Source organism: Malaclemys terrapin, chromosome 24 (assembly GCF_027887155.1).
Source record: "Malaclemys terrapin pileata isolate rMalTer1 chromosome 24, rMalTer1.hap1, whole genome shotgun sequence".
Lineage (NCBI taxonomy): Eukaryota > Metazoa > Chordata > Testudines > Emydidae > Malaclemys > Malaclemys terrapin.
Genome location: NC_071528.1, coordinates 1,022,229 through 1,046,604, shown reverse-complemented (window position 1 = coordinate 1,046,604; position 24,376 = coordinate 1,022,229). Strand labels below are relative to the sequence as shown.

Here is a 24,376-nt window from a genome sequence, read left to right as displayed (position 1 = left end):
CGGGGACTCCCTCCTCAGGGGGACTGAGTCATCTATCTGCCGCCCTGACCGGGAAATCCGAGAGGTCTGCTGCTTGCCAGGAGCTAGGATACACGATGTGACGGAGAGACTGCCGAGACTCATCAAGCCCTCGGATCGCTACCCCTTCCTGCTTCTCCACGTGGGCACCAATGATACTGCCAAGAATGACCTTGAGCGGATCACTGCAGACTACGTGGCTCTGGGAAGAAGGATAAAGGAGTTTGAGGCGCAAGTGGTGTTCTCGTCCATCCTCCCTGTGCAAGGAAAAGGCCGGGGTAGAGACCGTCGAATCGTGGAAGTCAACGAATGGCTACGCAGGTGGTGTCGGAGAGAAGGCTTTGGATTCTTCGACCATGGGATGGTGTTCCAAGAAGAAGGAGTGCTAGGCAGAGACGGGCTCCACCTAACGAAGAGAGGGAAGAGCATCTTCGCCAGCAGGCTGGCTAACCTAGTGAGGAGGGCTTTAAACTAGGTTCACCGGGGGAAGGAGACCAAAGCCCTGAGGTAAGTGGGGAAATGGGATCCTGGGAGGAAGCACAAGCAGGAGAGCGCAACAGGGGAGGACTCCTGTCTCATGCTGAGAAAGAGGGACGATCGTTGAGTTATCTTAAGTGCCTATACACAAATGCAAGAAGCCTGGGAAACAAGCAGGGAGAACTGGAAGTCCTGGCACAGTCAGGGAACTATGATGTGATTGGAATAACAGAGACTTGGTGGGATAACTCACATGACTGGAGTACGGTCATGGATGGATATAAACTGTTCAGGAAGGACAGGCAGGGCAGAAAAGGTGGGGGAGTTGCATTGTATGTAAGAGAGGAGTATGACTGCTCAGAGCTCCGGTATGATACTGCAGAAAAACCTGAGAGTCTCTGGATAAAGTTGAGAAGTGTGAGCAACAAGGGTGATGTCGTGGTTGGAGTCTGCTATAGACCACCAGACCAGGGGGATGAGGTGGACGAGGCTTTCTTCTGGCAACTAGCAGAAGTTGCTAGATCACAGGCCCTGGTTCTCATGGGAGACTTTAATCACCCTGATATCTGCTGGGAGAGCAATACAGCGGTGCACAGGCAATCCAGGAAATTTTTGGAAAGTGTAGGGGACAATTTCCTGGTGCAAGTGCTGGAGGAACCAACTAGGGGCAAAGCTTTTCTTGACCTGCTGCTCACAAACAGGGAAGAACTAGTAGGGGAAGCAAAAGTGGATGGGAACCTGGGAGGCAGTGACCATGAGATGGTCGAGTTCAGGATCCTGACACAAGGAAGAAAGGAGAGCAGCAGAATACGGACCCTGGACTTCAGAAAAGCAGACTTTGACTCCCTCAGGGAACAGATAGGCAGGATCCCCTGGGAGAATAACATGAAGGGCAAAGGGGTCCAGGAGAGCTGGCTGTATTTTAAAGAATCCTTATTGAGGTTGCAGGAACAAACCATCCCGATGTGTAGAAAGAATAGTAAATATGGCAGGCGACCAGCTTGGCTAAACAGTGAAATCCTTGCTGATCTTAAACGCAAAAAAGAGGCTTATAAGGAGTGGAAGATTGGACAAATGACCAGGGAGGAGTATAAAAATATTGCTCAGGCGTGCAGGAGTGAAATCAGGAAGGCCAAATCACACTTGGAGTTGCAGTTAGCAAGAGATGTTAAGAGTAACAAGAAGGGTTTCTTCAGGTATGTTAGCAACAAGAAGAAAATCAAGGAAAGTGTGGGCCCCTTACTGAATGAGGGAGGCAACCTAGTGACCGAGGATGTGGAAAAAGCTAATGTACTCAATGATTTTTTTGCCTCTGTCTTCACGCACAAGGTCAGCTCCCAGATTGCTGCACTGGGCAGTACAGCATGGGGAGAAGGTGACCAACCCTCTGTGGAGAAAGAAGTGGTTCGGGACTATTTAGAAAAACTGGACGTGCACAAGTCCATGGGGCCGGATGCGCTGCATCCGAGGGTGCTAAAGGAGTTGGCGGGTGAGATTGCAGAGCCATTAGCCATTATTTTTGAAAACTCATGGCGATCGGGGGAGGTCCCAGATGACTGGAAAAAGGCTAATGTAGTGCCCATCTTTAAAAAAGGGAAGAAGGAGGATCCGGGGAACTACAGGCCAGTCAGCCTCACCTCAGTCCCTGGAAAAATCATGGAGCAGGTCCTCAAGGAATCAATTATGAAACATTTAGAGGAGAGGAAAGTGATCAGGAACAGTCAGCATGGATTCACGAAGGGGAAGTCGTGCCTGACTAACCTAATTGCCTTCTATGAGGAGATAACTGGCTCTGTGGATGAGGGGAAAGCAGTGGATGTGTTATTTCTTGACTTTAGCAAAGCTTTTGATACTGTCTCCCACAGTATTCTTGCCACCAAGTTAAAGAAGTATGGGCTGGATGAATGGACTGTAAGGTGGATAGAAAGCTGGCTAGATCGTCGGGCTCAACGGGTAGTGATCAATGGCTCCATGTCTAGTTGGCAGCCGGTTTCAAGTGGAGTGCCCCAAGGGTCGGTCCTGGGGCCGGTTTTGTTTAATATCTTTATTAATGATCTGGAGGATGGTGTGGACTGCACTCTCAGCAAGTTTGCAGATGACACTAAACTAGGAGGCGTGGTAGATACACTAGAGGGTAGGGATCGGATACAGAGGGACCTAGACAAATTAGAGGATTGGGCAGAAAAAAACCTGATGAGGTTCAACAAGGACAAGTGCAGAGTCCTGCACTTAGGACGGAAGAATCCCATGCACTGCTACAGACTAGGGACCGAATGGCTAGGTAGCAGTTCTGCTGAAAAGGATCTAGGGGTCACAGTGGATATGAAGCTGGATATGAGTCAACAGTGTGCTCTTGTTGCCAAGAAGGCTAACGGCATTTTGGGCTGTATAAGTAGGGGCATTGCCAGCAGATCGAGGAACGTGATCGTTCCCCTTTATTCGACATTGGTGAGGCCTCATCTGGAATACTGTGTCCAGTTTTGGTCCCCACACTACAAGAAGGATGTGGAAAAATTGGAAAGAGTCCAGCGGAGGGCAACAAAAATGATTAGGGGTCTGGAGCACATGACTTATGAGGAGAGGCTGAGAGAACTGGGATTGTTTAGTCTCCAGAAGAGAAGAATGAGGGGGGATTTGATAGCAGCCTTCAACTACCTGAAGGGGGGTTCCAAAGAGGATGGAGCTCGGCTGTTCTCAGTGGTGGCAGATGACAGAACAAGGAGCAATGGTCTCAAGTTGCAGTGGGGGAGGTCCAGGTTGGATATCAGGAAAAACTATTTCACTGGGAGGGTGGTGAAACACTGGAATGCGTTACCTAGGGAGGTGGTGGAGTCTCCTTCCTTGGAGGTTTTTAAGGCCCGGCTTGACAAAGCCCTGGCTGGGATGATTTAGCTGGGAATTGGTCCTGCTTTGAGCAGGGGGTTGGACTAGATGACCTCTTGAGGTCCCTTCCAACTCTGATATTCTATGATTCTATGATTCTATGCACCCCTGGTAAGTGGACAGCTACTGGGGTGATGTCCTCTTCGATGCAGAACTGCCACAGGTTGATTGCCTCTAGGCAGAGTGACCTGGAGTGGGCGCCCTTTGTTCACATAGTACATCGTGGTGGTATTGTAACAGTGAGTATGTGAACCACTGAATGCCTGATACGGTCCTGGAAGGCACGACATATGTTGGGGATGGCCTGGAGCTCTAACACATTGATATGGAGTGAGGCTTCCTTTTCCAGCCACAGGCCCTGCACCCTCAACAAGTCCAAGTGTGCCGCCAAACCCAGAAAGGAAGTGTTGGTAACCTCCAACTTGATTGGCACACTCGATTGGGACTCCTTGGCAACAGTGGGTGGGTGGGGACTCCCACCAATGCAAGGACTCCAGAACTGGTGGAGGAAGGTGAATCAACCTGTACAGAGAATGCAGGGCAGAGTGGTAAACTGTTCTGAGCCACATCTGAAGAGGAAGAAGGCGCAACCTGGCAAACTGGACCACCTGGGTGCAAGTGGACATGTGACCCAACAGGCTCAGACACACGTGGACTGTCGTGGAAGGCTGAGATTGCAGACTGAGCTACACCTGTGGAATTGCCTACAAGTGGTCAGTCGGCAGGTGGGGGGGTTGGGTTGTTTCAAGGTTAGAAGAAGGGGTTCAGGGAAGATTTCTTTCACGATGCAGTCCCCATCAAGTATGGGTTGTAACTGATGATATTCTGTATGGGTTCCAGTGGGGGGGTTAAGTGGCAAGTGGTGTGCAGTCAGTGGTTTTTTTTTCCTGTATTGAAGCAAGTTTTCTCAGATATTTGAGTGTCCTTGTGTGACACTCTCCTCAGAACAACCAGAACCATGAGCCACCGTGTTCTCTCTCTGACTTAGCAAGAGCTTTGCTGGAGCCTCGACTGTGAGACAGCCCCCGGCCACACCAGTCTGTCTGCCTCACCAGCCAACTCCTCACGACTGCCAGCACAAAACTTGCCTTGCGTTCAGTGAACCGCAGTCCCCGAGTTCCCCAGGCCCGTCTCTCTGCAGTGTTTAGTCCCTCTCACTGGACACTCACTGCCTCCAAAGGCACACCTTGTCCCTGGGTTAAATCTGACAGTTTGCAAGCAGAGCTCAGGGTCTGAGGATAGCACAAGTATCTTCTCTCTCAAGCACAGTCCATTACCATTATCATAGTATCTGTGCGCCTCATGCTATCTTCACAGCCTGCCTTGGAGGTAGGAAGTGCTATTATCCCCACAGTGCAGACTGGGAGCGAGACACAGGGTAACACTAAGGGTACATCTACACAGCCTGTGGTCTGGGTCAACAGACACTACCCAGCAGGGCTTGTGCAAACACACTAAAACCAGCTCAGTAGAAGGCACTCTGAGGTTCTGGGTCAGGCTGGAGTTGGGGCTCTGCAGCTGATCCCCTTCTCTGCACACAGCCAGTTCTAGGCCAGCTAGCATGAGTCCCGCAAGCCGGAGTGTCACCCAGGCGGGGAGGCTCACTGCTGCGGGCAGCGTACACATTCCTGGTGTGAGTTAGAGGCCTATGAGGATGGAAGTTTTACCAATGTGACCTTCCCCGGCTCACTTTCCCAGGGACTCTGGTGGAGCAGGGAATTGAACCCAGGTCTTCTAGTTTTCAGGCTACTGCTTAGTCAAAGGGCAAGTCATTTCACCTCTGTGCCTGGCTTTCCCCATCTACCCAGCGGGGGCACTACTGCCCCAAAAAGTGATCCCAGCTAAAGAGCAGTGTGAATAGTATCACCTCGCCATGTGCTTGCTGAGGAAAGGAGCTGGCAGCAAAGCTCATGTGAATATCTTCAGGAACTGCCAGGGAAAATGCCATTTTTTAATTTACTCAGGTACTGCTGCTGAAAGCAGGTTTTCTACACAGTGCATGCAACTGGGCTAAGAGGCTCTACCTCTACATGCCAGCTCTACCTGTCTAGGTCCTTATACAGCCCCCTCTTTACCTCTGGCACGTGCAAGTGGATGTGGGAGGTCACCAGAAAGTCAATGGTGGGTTCCTTCTGCATCAGGAAAGCTCGCGCAAATGTATATGCTATTTTGGCGCTCTCTTTCATCACATCTCCCAGTTGGCCTGTTATTTCAAGGGACCCGTCCTTGTTTTCCTTGTCTTTGGGTCGCCGCAGGGACGTTTCAATAAATAGAGTGGAACCTCCTATGAAAAATGAACACAGGAATCTTTAGAAAGTTCAACAAGAACCAGACTAGAAGCAGCTTGCGCCCACCACTCCATATTAATTTTGGTGAATATTTTCCCCTGTACATAACCCAGAGCGCTTGGTTATCAGGAGCCCCCTCTGACAGAACACTAGTGTACAGCAGCAGTCTTTAGAGGAGGCAAGAGGGCCAGCACATGCTAAATGCACTCAAACTAGGAAGCAAGGTCTCTGGTGAAACACAGTCCGTATGCCATGGTGCACCATGCTTGTGTACCTAGGTAGCACATCATGCTGCTGGCAGATAATGGGCTCATGCATGCATGCACGCTTACAAGTCTTTACATTCAGCATTAGTCCCGCCCACAATATGAAGCTTTGGAGAAGAAGCACACTGGCTTGAAGCCAAGAGGGGTCTGATATGAGGGAAGAAATGAGTATCAGCTTTCAGCAGAGAACAAGTCAGGAGCTCAAATAGCCACAGGAGGGAGTTTCAGTAATGCTGATAAGGCTCCCCCATTGGACCAAGGAGGGACATATTACTTCCTCTCCTGCACAGCTGCTTTTAGAAAAAAGGCATGGAAACTTCAGAGGAGCAGTAATTCAGCTCCCCAGCTGCTGCTCCCCATTCAGCACCAGTAACTCTGCCTAACTGGCGAAAAGGAAGTGAGTTTCTCCTGGAAGTATGATCACCCATGACAAATGCCCACCTTGCTAATCCCCCATTGACTCTGCTGCAGCTGCATCTTACCCATAGCTGTCCAGGCCAGGCCCATCACCACGCCAGGAGGAGTGATGTCATACATCCGATCCACAGTGAAGATGGGCTTGCCAACAAAGTCCTGCAAGTTTTCAGCAGTTACCTCAACTGCCTCTGCTTCTCCACTGACAATCTTATAGGCAGATTTCCTTAATACCTGTGCAAGAGAGTGATTAGTTACTGCAGAAAGCTGCCAAGGCAGAAAGCACACAGAGGACGACTTGACATTCACAGCATCCTCACCTTCTCCACCTGCTTCTGCAGGTTCCTCACTCCACTCTCCCTGCAGTACTGCTTGATGAGAACAGTCAGCACATCTGATGAAATCTTGGTCTTGGTTTCATCCAAACCACTCAGGACACGTGCTTGAGGGACCAAGTACCTCTGAAAGAAATCAACCACCATGTGTTCCTGTTAGTCCCCACAACTGAATGCTTGGTCATCCCATTTCACCCAACTTCATTCTGCTGAATGAATGCTTTCTAGACACGCCTAGGACTTGTCTCCATTGGAAATCCAGTATTATCCAGTTGGGAGTGCAGGTCTGTTTGGACCTGTTCTACATGGCAGTGTTCCCTTGAACACCGTACCCAAGTTGACTTGTTGTGCAGAGCAGACACTCAGGTTTACTCTGCTAAAATATCCTTTTCTGTCATTTGATGCAGTCTGTGCGCAGCAGCACCTAATGGTTCATTAGTGAGATAGCATTCACCTCTGCAATTGCAAGTTTCTCTTGTGCGACATATCCTGACACATTGATCATTTCCATTCTGTCCCGCAGCGGCTCTGGGATGGTGTCTGTCACATTGGCAGTACAAATAAAGAGCACCTGGATATGACAAGATAAGCCTGGTTAGGGGTTTCTCCTGGGCATACTGCTTCACTTTACTCTATCCTCGAGTTCTGTCCCCCTACAGTTGGGAAGTCAGATTCCAGAGCAAGCTGTTCTCTGCCCCCAAGTCAATTAATCACCCAGCATGCAGTGGGAAGTCAGAATGCTCTGATGGGAGCATGGGGAAGCGGCATTTGCCACTGTAACTAGAGAACAGGGACCCCAGCAGCAGCATGTGGAAGAAACCCAGATGAACATCCACACTGAAAGTCTCCTTTGCAGCAGTTCGGAAAGCAATTATATAGGCAGGGCACTGGCATCCTGTCGCTGAGAGCAAGCCCCGCTTTCGCCACTTAGAAGTGGAAGAGGAGGCCCCCTGCTCACTAGCTGGCAGATGATGCTATGACAGCAGTGTACAGCTGGCTCCCAGTCCAAGGCTCGGGCACCCATAGGACTGGGAGGTACCTAATTAGATGGAACATTTTCAGTACAGTGTGTATAGGTTTGGACCCACAATCAACTCCAGTTAAAAAGACTTATGTGGAACCCAGTGTCTCAATTACATCTCCCTTGGCACAGAGAGTGTGTTCTATCCTACTACCTTGTTCACTGAATCCTCAGCAGTTTTAATGGCTGGGACGTCTCAATATATTTGTAAGCTTCCATCTTAAACACCCAATTGAACGATACCTTTGATAAATCTACAGGAACATCAAGGTAATGATCCAAGAAGTTAGAGTTCTGTTCTGGGTCCAGCAGCTCTAGAAGGGCTGAGGATGGGTCACCTTGATAGCCTCGCCCAATTTTATCCACCTACAAGTGACAGAAGAACTTAAGAAAATGTAGTAGCATGAAAAGCCTCTTATCATGATTTTTTTTTTTTTTTTTGCAAAGTTTTGAGTGCATTTGTTCTTGACGAGCAGCTGTTTCACACCCTTGCTCCACCAGACTGTGCTTCTTCACAAAGACCACCTTACTCAGGTGCACCCAGGCGGCAGCACCCTGTCCCCATGGCCTCTAGGAACTAGCATGCTTGGCAAGAAATGGGGTGGTTGTTAGTACTCACAGGAAAAGAGTTGTACAGAAGTGAGCCACGGGGGCTTCTAAAGTGTCAGGGGGAACAAAAATGTGTGGCAGCAGCACATCAAGAGTGGCCACTTACAGTAGTCCCAATTCTTTCTTTGAAAGTGGTGTCTGCTTTGATGGACTAATGCAACATCACACTGCATTAGTCATCAACTCCATTTGAAACTGTGTTAGGATCTATGATGGGTTTATCTTGACTTTATTACACTGCAACTTTATACACTGTTTGCCTTCTTGAAATATTTTTTCATGCTAGTGGAAAGTGTTGGGTTGACAACCCAGAGTCCTATAACTGCCTGTGAATCAGCATCAGCACAAATGGTGACAAGGTAAGCTTCTTACCCCTCGTGCCACTGCTTTAAATCCAACCTAGAGGAATTTCCTCCTCACCCCTTAGGGCCAGAAGAAAAATTGGAGTTTTGTGCCCATTCACCCCCTTCACCACCTATGCTGAGTCTGCCACAGAGTGTGTGTATGTGGGTGCTGGCTGATTACCCTGGGTGTTCAAGGGCAGTAGCAAGCCAGACTTTGATCTGAAAGGCCTTCGTGCAGCAATCTTAATTGACACGTGTATGATAGGAGACTAAACATTTGGGTTAACTGCCTCAGTGACTTAGGAGCGCAAACCCCATTGAAAGTCAATAGGACTGTGGAAATTTGGAAAGGTTACCCTTGGAGTTTCCCTGTAGCCTGGGGAAGAGCCAGGAGAAAGATCAGATACATCACCTCATCGATCAGGATCAGAGGGTTTTCTGTCTTGGTCTTTTTTAGGCACTGGATTATTTTCCCTGGCATTGCTCCAACATACGTCCTCCTGTTTTATGAGAGACCATATGCAGGGAAGAGAGATAGGGTCGTGCACATATCAGACAACATATCATGCAATTGAGGGAATAACGTGCTTAAGAGGCAGCTCTTCATTTTTTTACCTGTGTCAAGAATATTCTCAATGACTGCTCTATAGCATCCCCATCAAAAACCCATCTCACCTAGTTCCAACAGTGGTCAGGGCTAGATACATGTTTGGACAAATTGCCTGGACTGCAGTTTTATTTCTTAAGTTTGTTGTGAATTTTGGGACAACTGGTTTTTATTCCATTGTATTTTGTGGAGAATCTCAATGCATTTTTTTATACCGGGGCAGAGAGGGCAGAGCAGGGGATTTCTTCATACCCTCAGTTGGGGGATCAACCTCCACCCCACACAGTAAGCTGGCCCTTTATGAGAGTTTGGGCTCAGTCTCATATGGCTCTAGTTTGCCTCGCAGAGAGCATGTGACCAAGAGCCAGACTTGCTGGGAATTAGACAGGGCAGCCTGTGCTCACTCTGAGCACTACTGTTTTGGGATGATCTCCAGGGAGCATGATTTGGGGAAGGCAGGATCAGTGGAGGCTTCCTGGCTGCATGTGTATACAAACAGTGAAGACGACACCATAGGGAATGGCCCTGGGAAGCAGTGGACCAGAACAGTTTTGAGTTTGAGGATGGTGGCCCATGGTTGAGGTTAAGAACTACTATTTAGAGCTAAGCAGTGGACTCAGGTCCAGGTGCAGCTAGAGTGCTTGGGAGGGGGCAGGAGATCATTTTGTTTAGCTTGGACTTTTGTTTTAATCCCCAAAGGACTGGATGTCTCAATCTGACTACAGGGCTAAATCACATTAGAATAACTGGCTCTCTCAGCAAAAGGAGCTGGTATCCACAAAGAAGCAGAGGTCTCAAATGAGGGGTAACTGAGGCATCAATGCTGGATGGGAGAAACCACTCATGCACAGCAGGATTAAGAACCTTTGAAATAGGTTTACTTCTTTCTCCCTATGTATCTTGTGGCAGGGAGTTTCACAAGCAAATTTTACTCTGCAGGAGTTGCCTTTTGTTTTGCTATTTTAAAAATGTTGTCTTCATTTCACTGAGTGCCCCCAGTTCCGTATTACAGGAGAAGGGGAACACATGCCAGGCTGGCGCGCTCACTTATTGGGGGATTTGGAATCCTCTTGTCCTTGTCCTTCCCAAGCTGACTCGTCCGCATCTTAAAATCATTCCTTAGACAGGAGCCCTGAGCACACGAACACCAACATTCCAACACATCCGAATGGCATCACTCACCTCACCATAATTCAGTGGTGTCAGCATTTACATTGCAGTGGAGCTCGAAAGCTCCCCAAACAAGCATTTGGAGCTGAGGTCTTTGAGGTTTCATTTTAGATGTATTTCAAAATAGGTTAGCATGTTGAAAAATTGAAGTTCCTGGATTTGGATACACTTGTGAAATGGTGATGGCTTTGTGTGGTATGTTCAAATATCACTTACTAATAAATAGTACAGAAGACACGTGCATACGTTTTTAATACTATATGGCTAGTGTCTAAGCAGTGTTAGCCAATACACACATTACGCAAAGGTATTATGTGCATGGTATTAATACAATATATATATTATAGGTTTTGAGAAATTACATTAACTGAATGTTCCCACAATTCTGTTCACCCCTGTTAAGTATCCCACAACACTTTGCAAAGCTGAAGTCAGCTTTGGCATTAGAAGATAGGAAGCCTGTCAAAGCCAAGATACATGAATGCTGCATCCTAGCACTGGTTGGACTGTATCTCTATACCCAACTGGTTTGGAGTGTAGTGTCCAAAACCAAGATAAGAAAAGTACAGAACAAAATAACGAGTTAAGGAATTATTATGAACTGGTGAGTTGGATTTTAGTGGCTGGTATAAACACTACTAAGTGAAATGCGTATCTATGAAGCAGGGTGGGTGAGGAAATATCTTATTGGTCCAACCTCTGTTGGTGAGAGATACAAGGTTTCAGAAGTTGGTCAATAAAAGATATTACCTCATCCATATATCCTTGAAGTGCACCTTCTGTGGAAGGTGAACACACTGCAAGAATTTGCTTCCCAAAAGAGGGTCTGTCTCCATTTTGTATTGTTCTGCTTTGTCTTTATGCAATACATTCGGCTATGTTTCGTTACTTGGTCTTGAACATTTTTAAGAATGAACTGCAAATGTAGTCAAACAAACAATCGGCTACATCCTTTAGTCAACAGCACCTTACATAGAGTAATTGGAAAGGTATTTGGGGCAAAGTTATAGAACAGCCAGAGAGGAGCAGAGAGCATGATGTACTTAAAAATATATATATAGATGTATATTTTTTTAAATTGATATTTGTTTATTTTAAAATCCTGCCCAAGTCATCACTTTAATCTCTTTCCAAAGACAAATCATCTATATCCATATGATCCTTCTCTTGACTATGGGCAGGGGTGGCGAGTTGTATGGGCCCGTGGTGCCTGGGCTCCAGCAATATTCAGGGCCCCGGGTCCCAGCTCCACCAGTGTTCGGGGCCAGGTCTCTCCCCCGGCCCCACTTGCCACCCCCGAGCGTCCCTGCCTGTGCCCTGGGCAGCGGACGGCTGCCCCCTGCAGCTCCCTGCTCCCAGCATCAACTGCAGCCACAGGGTCCTAGCACCCCCCAACCATTAGTGCCAGGTCAGGCTGACCCAGACCCTGCCCTTCTGCCTCGGACGGATGGACCCTTCCCTTTTCCGGCAGGACCCTCCACCAACACAGCCCTCTCCTCCCCCCCCCCGCAGTCACCGCTCCTGCCCCACGCTGGGCAAGGGGCATCCCCATCCCCCACCCCCAGCGAGTCTACAGTGAGGGACAGCAGCAGGGGAGGAGGCGCACACATGATGGCAGCCCTCCCAGCACCCACCACAAGGGAGGCGAAGGGGCTTCTTGGACCTGAGAGGGGTCCTAGGAGCATGTACAGTGACAGTGGGGCGAGGTGAGTGTGCTGCTGGGAGAGAGAGGGGGGCCTCTTCCTTGGAGCTCACTGCTGCTGGTGCGGGAGGGCTGGAGGGAGTCCTCCTCTCTGGCCCCAGCTGGGGTCAGCCTGCCTGCACCCCAAACTCCTCATCCCTGGCCCTGCCCTATCCCAGAGCCTGCACCCCCAGCCCCCACACCCCAACCCTCTGCCCCTGAGCCCCCTCCTCCATTGTGAACCCTCATCACTGGCCACAGCCCTGCAGCCTAACTCTCTGCCTGAGCCCCTCCTACACCCCACCCCAGAGCCCTCACCATTTTACATTATTTTTAAAAATATATATTGGCTTACAAGGCAGGTGTGTGGAGGCAGGACTTGGACCCATTCTTGGCACCACCAAAAATTATACAAACCTGCTGCCCCTGACTATGGGAATTTAAATTACATGCACATTTCATCATCAACTAGGTCACTGTAAAGGTTGATAAAAACTCGTTGGTGAGAAATTCTTGAGTTAAACTGACCTGTGCCCTTTGATTTCTGCCACATCAGTCATTCCTCCGACACTGAAGCGGAAATACTCTCGGTTTAAGGCTCTAGCGATGGAGCGGGCAATGCTGGTCTTGCCAACCCCTGGAGGGCCATAAAAACAAAGAATCTTCCCTTGGGTTGATCCTCGCAGTTGGCTGACTGCTATGAATTCCTGACCAACAGAAAATGCATTACAGTCAAATACAGTCACAGCCCCACATTCAACCAGGAGAAAAAGAACATCACAGTTACCCTGAGGAAGTTTTTCAGTAACGCAGGGCTGGAGGACTTTACCTGACACCATTTATACCCAAGGAGATAGGTAAGAAATAGCTCCTCAGATTAACCTCGAAGGAGAGGGCTGGCACATCCTCTCCTGGCTGGGGCACACCAGGCTCCCATGGGGCAACAAGCTGACATCTATATATGGAGCCCCGCAATTCCACTGTCTGCTGGGACGGAGCCGCTTCTCCCCTGTGACTTAGGAAGTGGGATTCTATGCCTCTCTCCTACCCTCGCTGGTTCTTACCTGCCTCTCCCAGTCAGTGTGCACTCCGCCCCTACTGTTCAGTGTTCCTGAACTACTTCCCCATTGTGAGAGAGAGAGAGAGAGAGAGAGAGAGAGAGAAATGTCTTGCCTCTGCTGCAAAATGAAACTGGACCAATACTTGCATGTTTCAGTCTGCAGGACATAGCTCTTGTCAGTTTCACCCAGCTGCAGAAGCATGGTTCTCTGGTTCTAGCAAGTTGCTGTAATAGATGGCGGCTGCACAGAGTGTGGGCCTGTGTGTCCACAACAGGCTGAAGCAGCATGCCTCTAAGTGGTTTGAGGTTGTCTAAGCACAGGGTACCCCAGATAGTTAAGGTATATATCATTCTTGCCCTACAATCTGAACTCTGCCCTCTGAATGACACCTTAACTGCCCTGGCAGACGTGGTAACACTCTATTCTTTCCGATGAGGAGGAGCACCGTGAGGATGTAGTACAAGAAACTGTCAGACTGCGTCCTCACAAAGGCAAAAGTCTCTAAGCCTGCCCGAAATGAGAACACCAGCTGGCTGCTCCGATCTTATGCTCAGCCACTTCAACCTGCTCTGCACAGCCCACCCCACAGTTACCCTTTGTCCCAGAGGGAGTCCTTAAGACAAGCGTTCACCTGTGCCCTTCAGTGCTCTGTCATGCATGTTACCAGTGTGCTACCATGGCAAGAATAGCGACTGCGCTCCTCTGCTTGCACAATCCACATAACTCAGTGCAGAAAAAATGTGTCTGCTGTCTCTGGGCGTGGATGCACCTATCCTCATATCACAGTGTGAGCTGTGGCTACCCGATGCAAGTGGCCCCTGCACCAATCAACACAGCCACCCTAATACTGTGCAGTTTAGATGGAGTGCATGCAGATGAATGACAATGCAATTCTGTGGGACACAGTACAACACAAAAAAATGGCACATTTACATAGTTCTCTCTCATGTCTGCTTATTATAGGGCAGCCTTGCTGAAACATACTTACAATATAGCCACAGCAGCTTTTTCCAGCTGCAGGAGGTAGCTAGGTGGAAGGGCAGCCTGGTGTGTACCTTAAGCTCTGTGTTTCCTGGATTTTAGAGGGTTAAATATAGATGCACTCTACATTCTGGAAGGGTATGAGGCACGGCTGGTAAACCTGAACTCTGCATTAATGACGTTTCTGGGCAGTGAATAAATGTTAATCAGGAAACTATTTCCCTACAGCGTTTTCTCATTTGCTCAGTGCCACCCAGTGGCAAAATGGTACACAGCAATTTAAAATCAGAAGAACAATCTTTTAGGTCAGTGGTTCTCAAACTTTTCCAGTTGCCGCCACCGCCGCTCCCCACCCCCCTTACCAGTAACGGAATCTGTTTGCGCCCCCCTTCCATTACTGCACAGCCAAGGCTTCCTCAGCAGCAGAGCCGGGGCTGAAGATGGAGCTGGGGATGTGGGAGGAGCTGGTCTGGGGGTGGAGAGGGGATGAGGGCAGAGCCGGAGTGAAGCTGCGACTGGGGTCGGAGTTGGTTTGGGGACGGAGACGGAGTGAGGGTGGAGCTGGGCCTCAAGATGGAGCAGGACAAGGGCCTGAATGGGGTTGGAAGCGGAGCTGGTCTGGGGGCAGAGCAGGGCTGGAAGTGTGGCACTCCCTCCCCACTCCCTATGAGGACTGGCCCCGACCTGGCCACATGCCCCCCCGAACATTCCTCTGCGCCCCCCCTAGGGGGATGCGCCCCACACATTGAGAACCACTGTTTTAGATGTCAATGACAATTCAATAGAGGGGGAACAAAAATCTTGGGCTCTAGTTTGAGATCACTGAACAGTAATAAACAAACTACCCTTATACAGTCAAAGGCACTAAAATATGCCACTACCCACCCTACCCCACCAAGGCTCATGCATCTCCCCCATTAGACACATGAGGAAACAAACTGTACAGAGAGCCATGAGCCAGGCTGCACAATGCCACCTAGAATGGCATACACTGCCTTACCAGAATTCGCTTCTTGACGTCATCCATTCCATAGTGATCCTCCTCCAGAACTGCCTGAGCTCTGCTCAGCTCCAGGTTCTCCTCGCTGCATTTACCCCATGGGATGGATGTCAGCCAATCCAAGTAGTTCCGGGTAACACTGGCAGCAGCACACAATCAAAACAGTCAATATTGCAAAAACCCAACACACCAGTGAAAGAGAGTTTCATTAAGATGAGCGGGATTTAACCTGTACTCAAGGGGGTGCAGGGGAAAATGGATTGAATGTCCTATCAGCTTTGTCACAGGGAGAATGAGTAACTACCCCTAGGCTACTGTTGCAACATTGTTTTGAAAAATATGAACATCTCCATTTGCAGAAGGTCTTTGATACCTGGCAGGACACAAGCCCTTGGATTAGGACCTGTCTTTTCTTTGTCACTTGAAATTCTGTTCAGGTTTGGCTGAAACAAACTGTTAAAAAAAAAAACCAAAAACCCACACACCTCTCTTCTGTTTGCATCGTGCACAGAGATTTTGGCAGCCTCCCAAAATAACAACTGCACATGAACATTCTGAGGTTGGGCTAATGCTGCCACTGGAGCAGCAACCGAGGGCACTGTACTAGCAATACCTGGGAGGAGCTGCCAAGGCAGATTTAGAGGGAATGGGGAAAAGTTTCCAGGCTGGGCTTCCCCGACCAAGCACCCTTAGCTACTGGGGAGTCACAGCACCTCCCCCATTGCTGCCCCCCCCCCCGGCTCCTGTCTCCAATGGCCCACCCCACGCCCTCTGGGATAATAGCCTTCTCCTGCTGCCAGTTAATGCAGTTAGTCCTGTAGCTCCTGTGCTGCTATATGTACTGACGATTTACAGTTCAAACCTGGCTGACAATGCATGATGGGGGGTGAAAGTTGTTACAGTTGTAAGTAAAAGTTTGGGTCCCCGCTTCCCCCCCAAAGAATACACACAGAGAAAATTATAAAATATATTTAAAAATACATTATTCAGATGGCAATGGCAAATTCTCGAAAGTTAGGAAATCAGATTTACTCTGGCCCCTGCAACATTAAATCTGAGCCCTTGTGGTATGCCCCATACAGTTTAACTGCATGGTCACATACTATTTTTTTTCCACAGGACCCCTGCCTCATTCAGTAAGTGGGACAGAATCACAAGAGGCAGAATTAAAACTGCACAAGCAAACGTGAGTCTGCCATTTACTAATTTTAAGGTGCTTGATTCTGCAACCTGAAGAACATTCATTGAACAGTTGTAACAGTTTATATATTAATGCTCCATATGTTTTCTTATAGGTGGGACGGGCAGCACCACCTATTAAGTTTGCCTGACCCTTCCCCCTTGCTTATAACGTTGCAAACCTTAACCTTTCGGACTGAAGTTTTACATGTCGGGTATCTGCCTCAGGCTGAATTTTTCAGCCAACCGGTTCAGCCATTTCTGAGAACACACATTGTTTTATCCATGTGAAGAATTTTAGGCCTGGTCCACACTGACCCCCCACTTCGAACTAAGATACGCAACTTCAGCTACGTGAATAACGTAACTGAAGTCGAAGTCCCTTAGTTCGAACTTACTGTGGGTCCAGACGCGGCAGGCAGGCTCCCTCGTCGACTCCGCGTACTCCTCTCGCGGAGCAGGAGTACCGGCGTCGACGGCGAGCACTTCCGGGATCGATTTATCGCGTCTAGACAAGACGCGATAAATCGAACCCAGAAGATCGATTGCTTACCGCCGGACCCGGAGGTAAGTATAGACGTACCCTTAGTAACCTCTTCTTTTAAAAGCTCTAGTAACCACATGCTTTGAAGCAGGGACTTGAGGGGGAAAAAACATCACAGTTCACACGCTCAGTAGAGACTTTAGATTTTAGCAGCTAAATTCCGCAAGGATTTTTTCTGCAATGAGCATGCTCCAGGACAAGTCTGAACTGAACTTTCCCTGCAATTGCAGCGGTGGGCTGTGCCAGGTCCAGGCATCAGAGCAGAGAGCAGGGAGCCTGTCTCTCCTATCCTCTGAATGACCTTCCTGTTGGTCCTAAGCAGCATGGAGAAGCTGCCTGGTTTGAAAGCAGAGGGGTCAAGAGCTGGACCTGCACAGGGGAGGGAAAAGGAAAACTGGGACTGGGAGGGGAGGGGACTACATAGGGAGGGGAGACAAGATAGGGCAGACAAGGTTGGATAAGGAGTCACAATTGGTGAGGGAGGACTGGGACTTGCTGGGCAAGGAGATTAGGACTGAACCAGTGAGGTGGGGGAAAGGAAATGTGGTAGGGTGGTAAGGGAGACAGATCTAATGAGGAACTGGAGTACAAGGGTAGAACTGTAACTAGCTGGGCAAAGAGACTGGGAGAAAGATCTGGAAAGTCCAAGGGAGAAGAGATGGGACACTGAGTTTGGAGGAGGCACCTGAGAACGAGATTGGGAGCTAATGGGAAATAGGTGACTGGAGGCCAGGGTGAGGGACAGAGATCAGCTGAGAAACTGGTGGGGGATTGGGTCTGGCTAGGCAAGGAGACAGAGTGGGAGTGAGAAGACTAGGTTTTGCTGGGCAAGGAAACTGGAACTAGGATGAGAAGACAGGAGTGGGGAAGAGATAGGACTGGACAGAAGGGTTCACACCTTTGAGGGGAACTGGCAGCAGCAAAGTCTATGCCCACTAGGGCACACACAGTACTCCAGAGCCTGGAATGGAATGCATGGTTTCTGAGTCTTGTCATTCCTCTGCTGTCAGCAAACATCTGTGAAACTAATAGTCAAAGTGTCTCTTTCCCCTCTAGAGCTGGTCCACACAGAGGATACCAGCCTACTACTACTATCAGTTGCTCCATCAGCACAAGTGGAAGAGGTCTGTGTGGCAGATCTGACGGTTCCAACCCTGCTGATGACCCACGTGGGTATCAATATAATGCCACAAGATGGAATTTGTTTTTTCAGTTTACCTTTTTTAAAAACTAGGAAACTGCACACAAACAGAACTATGTGAAAAGAACATTATTAAGGTTGTAAAGTCAAGCAAAGTGCGCACAGTCCAGATACCAAGATACTGGGACTGGAAATCTAAGATGGGTTTCCAGCATGGCAAGGCAGAGAATTCTTTCTGTGCCAGCAAAAATATTTAGTATATTTTAGATGCAAAGAGATGTTGTGGCATTCACTGTGTGACAACTACACAAAATGCTGCTTTGCATTGATGGAGCCCTGGTCACAGTGAAATCCCAAAAGCTTGGGCACAGGTTGATCTATGCCAGTGTTTTCCAAATGATGGCTGCTGACTCTCCTAAGTGGCCCCTGGGCCCCTGTTGAAAGTTACCCCCACACTGAAATCTGAAATGGCACCCCAGGGAGCAGAGGAAGGGTGTATGTATGTGTGCGCGCACATGAACACACACTGTATATATACAATGGTGGGTCTCCAAAAAGACCAAATATAGTTGATGGGTCCCCTTTAGTAAAAAGTGTGGAAGCACCACTCTATGCTCCTGAAAGCCCACATCAATGAGTAACTGATTATGTTGCAAGAGTGATTCAGCCCTTTGCAATTCCCATCCTGCCCAAGCATTTTCAATCAATTAACAAGAGTTATGTTGCGGAGCCACTGTCATGTGACAGATTAGCCTCTTGTTTCTCATGAAATCTAGAGCCCTCTTTTGAGAGCCAAAGCTGAGCTGCTTAGGGAGTGAGCATGTGAGCACTGTGTGAGCCTTGAACTGAGGAGTGGGGGATGGGACTACATAACCCTTGCTCACCCCATTAGGTTGTAAGAAATGATTTCTAGAACTCCCAAAGAAAACGGTTGAAAGTAAATTGACACAGTGAAAACAGAAATCAACGGAACAATTATTTACAGGAACTACAGTAAGTCCATAAGGGAGAGCTAAGTTACCCTTTCATTTCTGGATACTGATTCTACACAATGCAAAGAGAACAATACTATGGAGCAAGGAGAGCAATCCCCACACTGTAGGTCAGTGTTTCCCAAGTGAGGTGTCCTAACCAACCAAAGGGTTGTGGGAAGGGTCTACCACTACCACCACGAGCCCATCTCAGACCCACACCACTCATACAAACATAAGAACAGCCATATTGGGTCAGACCAAAGATCCATCTTCCGACAGTGGCCAATGCCAGGTACCCCAGAGGGAATGAACAGAACAGGTAATCATCAAGTGATCCATCCCGTCGCCCATTCCCAGCTTCTGGCAAACAGGCTAGGGGGACACCATCCCTGTCCATCCTGACTAATAGTAATTGATGGACCTATCCTCCATGAACTTATCTAGTTCTTTTTTGAACCCTGTTTTAGCCTTGGCCTTTACAACATCCTCTGGCAAACAGTTCCACAGGTTGACTGCGTTGTGTGAAAAAATACTTCCTTTTGTTTGTTTTAAATCTGCTGCCTATTAATTTCATTTGGTGACCCCTAGTTCTTGAGTTATGAGAAGGTATAAATAACACTTCTTTATTTACTTTCTCTACACCAGACATGATTTTATAGACCTCTTCATATCCCCCCTTAGTCGTCTCTTTTCCAAGCTGAAAAGTCCCAGTCTTATTAATCTCTCCTCATATGGCAGCTGTTCCATTCCCCTAATCATTTTTGTTGCCCTTTTCTGAACCTTTTCCAATTCCAATATATCTTTTTTGAGATGACGTGACTACATCCGCATGCAGTATTCCAGATGTGGGTGTACCATGGATTTATATAGAGGCAATATGATATTTTCTGTCATATTATCTATCCCTTCTTAATGATTCCCAACATTCTGTTAACTTTTTTGACTGCCGTTGCACATTTGAGTGGCTGTTTTCAGAGAACTATCCACAAAGACTCCAAGATCTTTTCTTTGAGTGGTAACAGCTAATTTATACCCCATCTTTTATATGTATAGTTGGGATTACATTTTCCAATGTGCACTACTTTGCATTTATCAACATTGAATTTCATCTGCCATTTTGTTGCCCAGTCACCCAGTTTTGTGAGATCCTTTTAAGGCTCTATGTATTTTGCTGCCCCAAGCACGGCAATCAGGCGGCTTTCGGCAGCATGCCTGCGGGAGGTCCGCTGGTAACGCGGATTTGATGGCATGCCTGCGGGAGGTCCCCCGGTCCCACGGCTTTGGTGTACCTGCCGCCGAATTGCCGCCAAAGCCGCGGGACCGGCGGACCTCCCGCAAGCATGCCACCGAAGGCTCCCTGACTGCCGCCCCCACAGCGACTGGGGGAAGCTCACTGAAACATGGAGCAGAGTGCGATTGAGGGGAGGGGCAGCTGCCAGGTATGGTGGGGGGTGCAAGATGCTGCCAGGTGACTTGGGGTGAGTATAAGGCTGGGGGCACTATTGGATGGTATAGGAAGTAATCACAACAAACGCTTCCAAAATGCATTTTTTGAAGGTTAAAATCTAAAAAGCTGTCTAAGAGCTTCCCTAGGCCAAAATGGCTGCTGGACCCCCACTGAAAGGTGTCCCCTCCCCACCACCGAAATGGCATCCCTAGGAGCAGAGGAGAAGGAAGTGGGGGGAGGGGTGCGCACACACACACTCTATGTATTGGTGAGTCACAATAAGAGACAAAAGGTAGTTGGAGGATCCCTTTGTAAGAACGTTGGGAACCACTGCTCTAGGTGCCCTGTGGCACTGCACACATTTCATATACAGCTCTAATTAATCCTCATTGCACAGAGCATTAGTGTGCACTCACTTGAATTCTGAGGAGTGATTGTCCAGCAAACCAAGTTTGTTCAGCTCTTCATCAATCACTTCCATGACATGTTTTGGCACTACCAGATCCTTGAGCCGCTCTCGGAATTTCTCCTCTATGGCATCTTTGTCCTCCTTCTCTAGGCCTAGCTCTTTCTTGATAATCTTCAGCTGCTCTTGGAGAAGATACTTGCGATGAGTCTGCTTGATCTTCTCCTCAACCTAGACACAATGTGTACGGTAACTTTAACCTGTTGCAACTAACCCCCCCGCTCCCCGACCCAACACCATACGCCTCCAACCACTTTCCAAAGAGATCTGAATGAACTGGGAATTCCCCAGCAAGAGAAGATACAAATACCCCTTGGAAACCACTTGCAGTGTAGCTCTACTCTAAGGCTCTAAGAAGTGACCAAGCGTAGCATTGTGGAGTCTCACATTTATTGCATTTCAATTATTTCTTTGTCACATGCGCTCAAGTTTACAAGTAAAGATGGCTCCAGCAACTTAACAAGGCATCATCTATTTCTCAGCTCTTGGAACTAGAACCGAGGCCCTTTCAAAGCTCCAATAGCCAGAACACACCCCTCTTACCCTTCTTGCATGTTTTGTAAAAGTCAGTCACATACAACTCACTTTATCAGGAAATGGCACAAGTATTGGCTTTGCTGCTCAGGTATTAAAGATTTTTTTTTTTTTTACAATAACTGGAGTCAACATTGCTTTAATTTCATCTTATTTTTAAAAAGGAACATTAGGAATCATTACGATTCCTCCCTTGAGTGTATATTATTTTAAAACACAATTGTATTGTTTTCAGTGTGTGTACACAATTCTTCATTGAAATTAAAGCCATAGAATATTTACATGTGCAATATGAAGTTTTTGTAAATTAAAAGTGACGTATACCTGTCAAAAGTATACATAAAGTACTACACTTCCTTCAATTTCTGTCCACTTTCTCATAGAATCATAGAAGATCAGGGTTGGAAGGGACCTCAAGAGGTCATCTAGTCCAACCCCCTGCTCAAAGCAGGACCAATTCCCAACTAAATCATCCTAGCCAGGGCTTTGTCAAGCCGGGCCTTAAAAACCTCCAAGGAAGGAGATTCCACCACCTCCCTAGGTAACATATTCCAGTGCTTCACCACCCTCCTAGTGAAATAGTGTTTCCTACTATCCAACCTGGACCTCCCCCACTACAACTTGAGACCATTGTTCCTTGTTCTGTCATCTGGCACCACTGAGAACAGCCGAGCTCCATCCTCTTTGAAGCCCCCCTTCAGGTAGTTGAAGGCTGCTATCAAATCCCCCCTCATTCTTCTCTTCTGCAGACTAAACAATCCCAGTTCCCTCAGCCTCTCCTCATAAGTCATGTGCTCCAGACCCCTAATCATTTTTGTTGCCCTCCGCTGGACTCTTTCCAATTTTTCCACATCCTTCTTGTAGTGTGGGGCCCAAAACTGGACACAGTACTCCAGATGAGGCCTCACCAATGTCGAATAAAGGGGAACGATCACGTTCCTCAATCTGCTGGCAAAGCCCCTACTTATACAGCCCAAAATGCTGTTAGCCTTCTTGGCAACTGTTGACTCATATCCAGCTTCTCGTCCACTGTGACCTCTAGGTCCTTTTCTGCAGAACTGCTACCTAGTCATTCGGTCCCTAGTCTGCAGCAGTGCATAGGATTCTTCCGTCCTAAGTGCAGGACTCTGCACTTGTCCTTGTTGAACCTCATCAGGTTTTTTTTGGTCCAATCCTCTAATTTGTCTAGGTCCCTATGTATCTGATCCCTACCCTCCAGCATATCTACCACGCCTCCCAGTTTAGTGTCATCTGCAAACTTGCTGAGAGTGCAGTCCACACCATCCTCCAGATCATTAATAAAGTTATTAAACAAAACTGGCCCCAGGACCGACCCTTGGGGCACTCCACTTGAAACCGGCTGCCAACTAGACATGGAGCCATTGATCACTACCCGTTGAGCCCGACGATCTAGCCAGCTTTCTATCCACCTTACAGTCCATTCATCCAGCCCATACTTCTTTAACTTGGCGGCAAGAATACTGTGGGAGACTATCAAAAGCCTTGCTAAAGCCAAGGAATAACACATCCACTGCTTTCCCCTCATCCACAGAGCCAGTTATCTCATCATAGAAGGCAATTAGGTTAGTCAGGCACGACTTCCCCTTGGTGAATCCATGCTGACTGTTCCTGATCACTTTCCTCTCCTCTAAGTGTTTCATAATTGATTCCTTGAGGACCTGCTCCATGATTTTTCCAGGGACTGAGGGGAGGCTGACTGGCCTGTAGTTCCCCGGATCCTCCTCCTTCCCTTTTTTAAAGATGGGCACTACATTAGCCTTTTTCCAGTCATCCGGGACCTCCCCCGATCGCCATGAGTTTTCAAAGATGATGGCCAATGGCTCCGCAATCACATCCGCCAACTCCTTTAGCACCCTTGGATGCAGCGCATCCGGCCCCATGGATTTGTGCTCATCCAATTTTTCTAAAATAGTCCCAAACCACTTCTTTCTCCACGGAGGGCTGGTCACCTCCTCCCCATACTGTGCTGCCCAGTCCAGCAGTCTGGAAGCTGACCTTGTTTGTGAAGACAGAGGCAAAAAAGCATTGAGTACATTAGCTTTTTCCACATCCTCCGTCACTAGGTTGCCTCCCTCATTCAGTAAGGGGCCCACACTTTCCTTGACTTTCTTCTTGTTGCTAACATATCTATAATGCCTGCCCAAGTAATTAAGGAAATTATTGAGGTTTCTACTTCACAAGACTAAATACAAATGACATTGTTCAGCTGAGAGACATGAGATGCCACCACATAACTACTTAGTGTTCATCTATATTGCAGCGATGAGTGCAGTACAAGAACTTGTAAGACAGGGTATGTGCCCTGTTCCTTTAGAGCCTCACCTCCCGTCCAAGACGCTGCTGGAGTTTACTCAGCTCATACTCTTTCTTCAGGAGAGAAAGGGCCTTATAAAGCCGTTTGGGAATCTGAAAAAAAACACAACCCAGCAACAAAGTATGTCTTCAGAGTCATCACAGGCCTGTTAGCACTTGGCGAGAAAGGCTATTGCCTAACGACAAAGGCACAAAAGGATGCTGATGAGCTGCCACAATGTTCTTCCATGAACCTACAATTCTCCAGCATCCACAGTTCTGGTGAGACTGGTGCAAAATAACTTCTCCACTCACAGGCTGAAGATAAGCATGTACAGAAGCACATCCAATGACTTCAATGCATAAGGGATAACGTGGCCTGATCAGTCTGGACAGCCAATATCTAGCAATATGGAACTGATGGGAAAACTCAGCTGTTTGCCATCAAACAAGCCACCTCTCACTGATTCTACTGTCATTCAAATGCAGGAAAGAAGATAAAGATTTGTTTTACCTCTCAAAGGATAACTCAGGCTGATAACAAGGGATGTATTTTCAAAGAAGAGACAGAGCTAATGCCCTCCTGCAGTGCTCCACCCCTCCCGCACGGATACAATGTGATA

General features: G+C 48.1%; 1 protein-coding gene across 1 annotated transcript in view; it reads right to left on the bottom strand.

Annotated features, from left to right (window-relative positions):
* The window catches only part of LONP1 (lon peptidase 1, mitochondrial), a 48,362-nt gene that overhangs the window by 3,901 nt on the left and 20,085 nt on the right, over positions 1 to 24,376 (bottom strand). Inside the window, exons 7-16 of the mRNA XM_054013347.1 lie at positions 23,784 to 23,867; positions 20,857 to 21,077; positions 15,156 to 15,294; positions 12,642 to 12,820; positions 9,068 to 9,155; positions 7,946 to 8,068; positions 7,136 to 7,252; positions 6,667 to 6,807; positions 6,415 to 6,580; positions 5,454 to 5,662 (exon numbers count right to left, since the gene is read on the bottom strand). Coding sequence (XP_053869322.1) covers positions 5,454 to 5,662; positions 6,415 to 6,580; positions 6,667 to 6,807; positions 7,136 to 7,252; positions 7,946 to 8,068; positions 9,068 to 9,155; positions 12,642 to 12,820; positions 15,156 to 15,294; positions 20,857 to 21,077; positions 23,784 to 23,867 — 1,467 coding nt within the window. The remainder of the gene's footprint in view (positions 1 to 5,453; positions 5,663 to 6,414; positions 6,581 to 6,666; positions 6,808 to 7,135; positions 7,253 to 7,945; positions 8,069 to 9,067; positions 9,156 to 12,641; positions 12,821 to 15,155; positions 15,295 to 20,856; positions 21,078 to 23,783; positions 23,868 to 24,376) is intronic.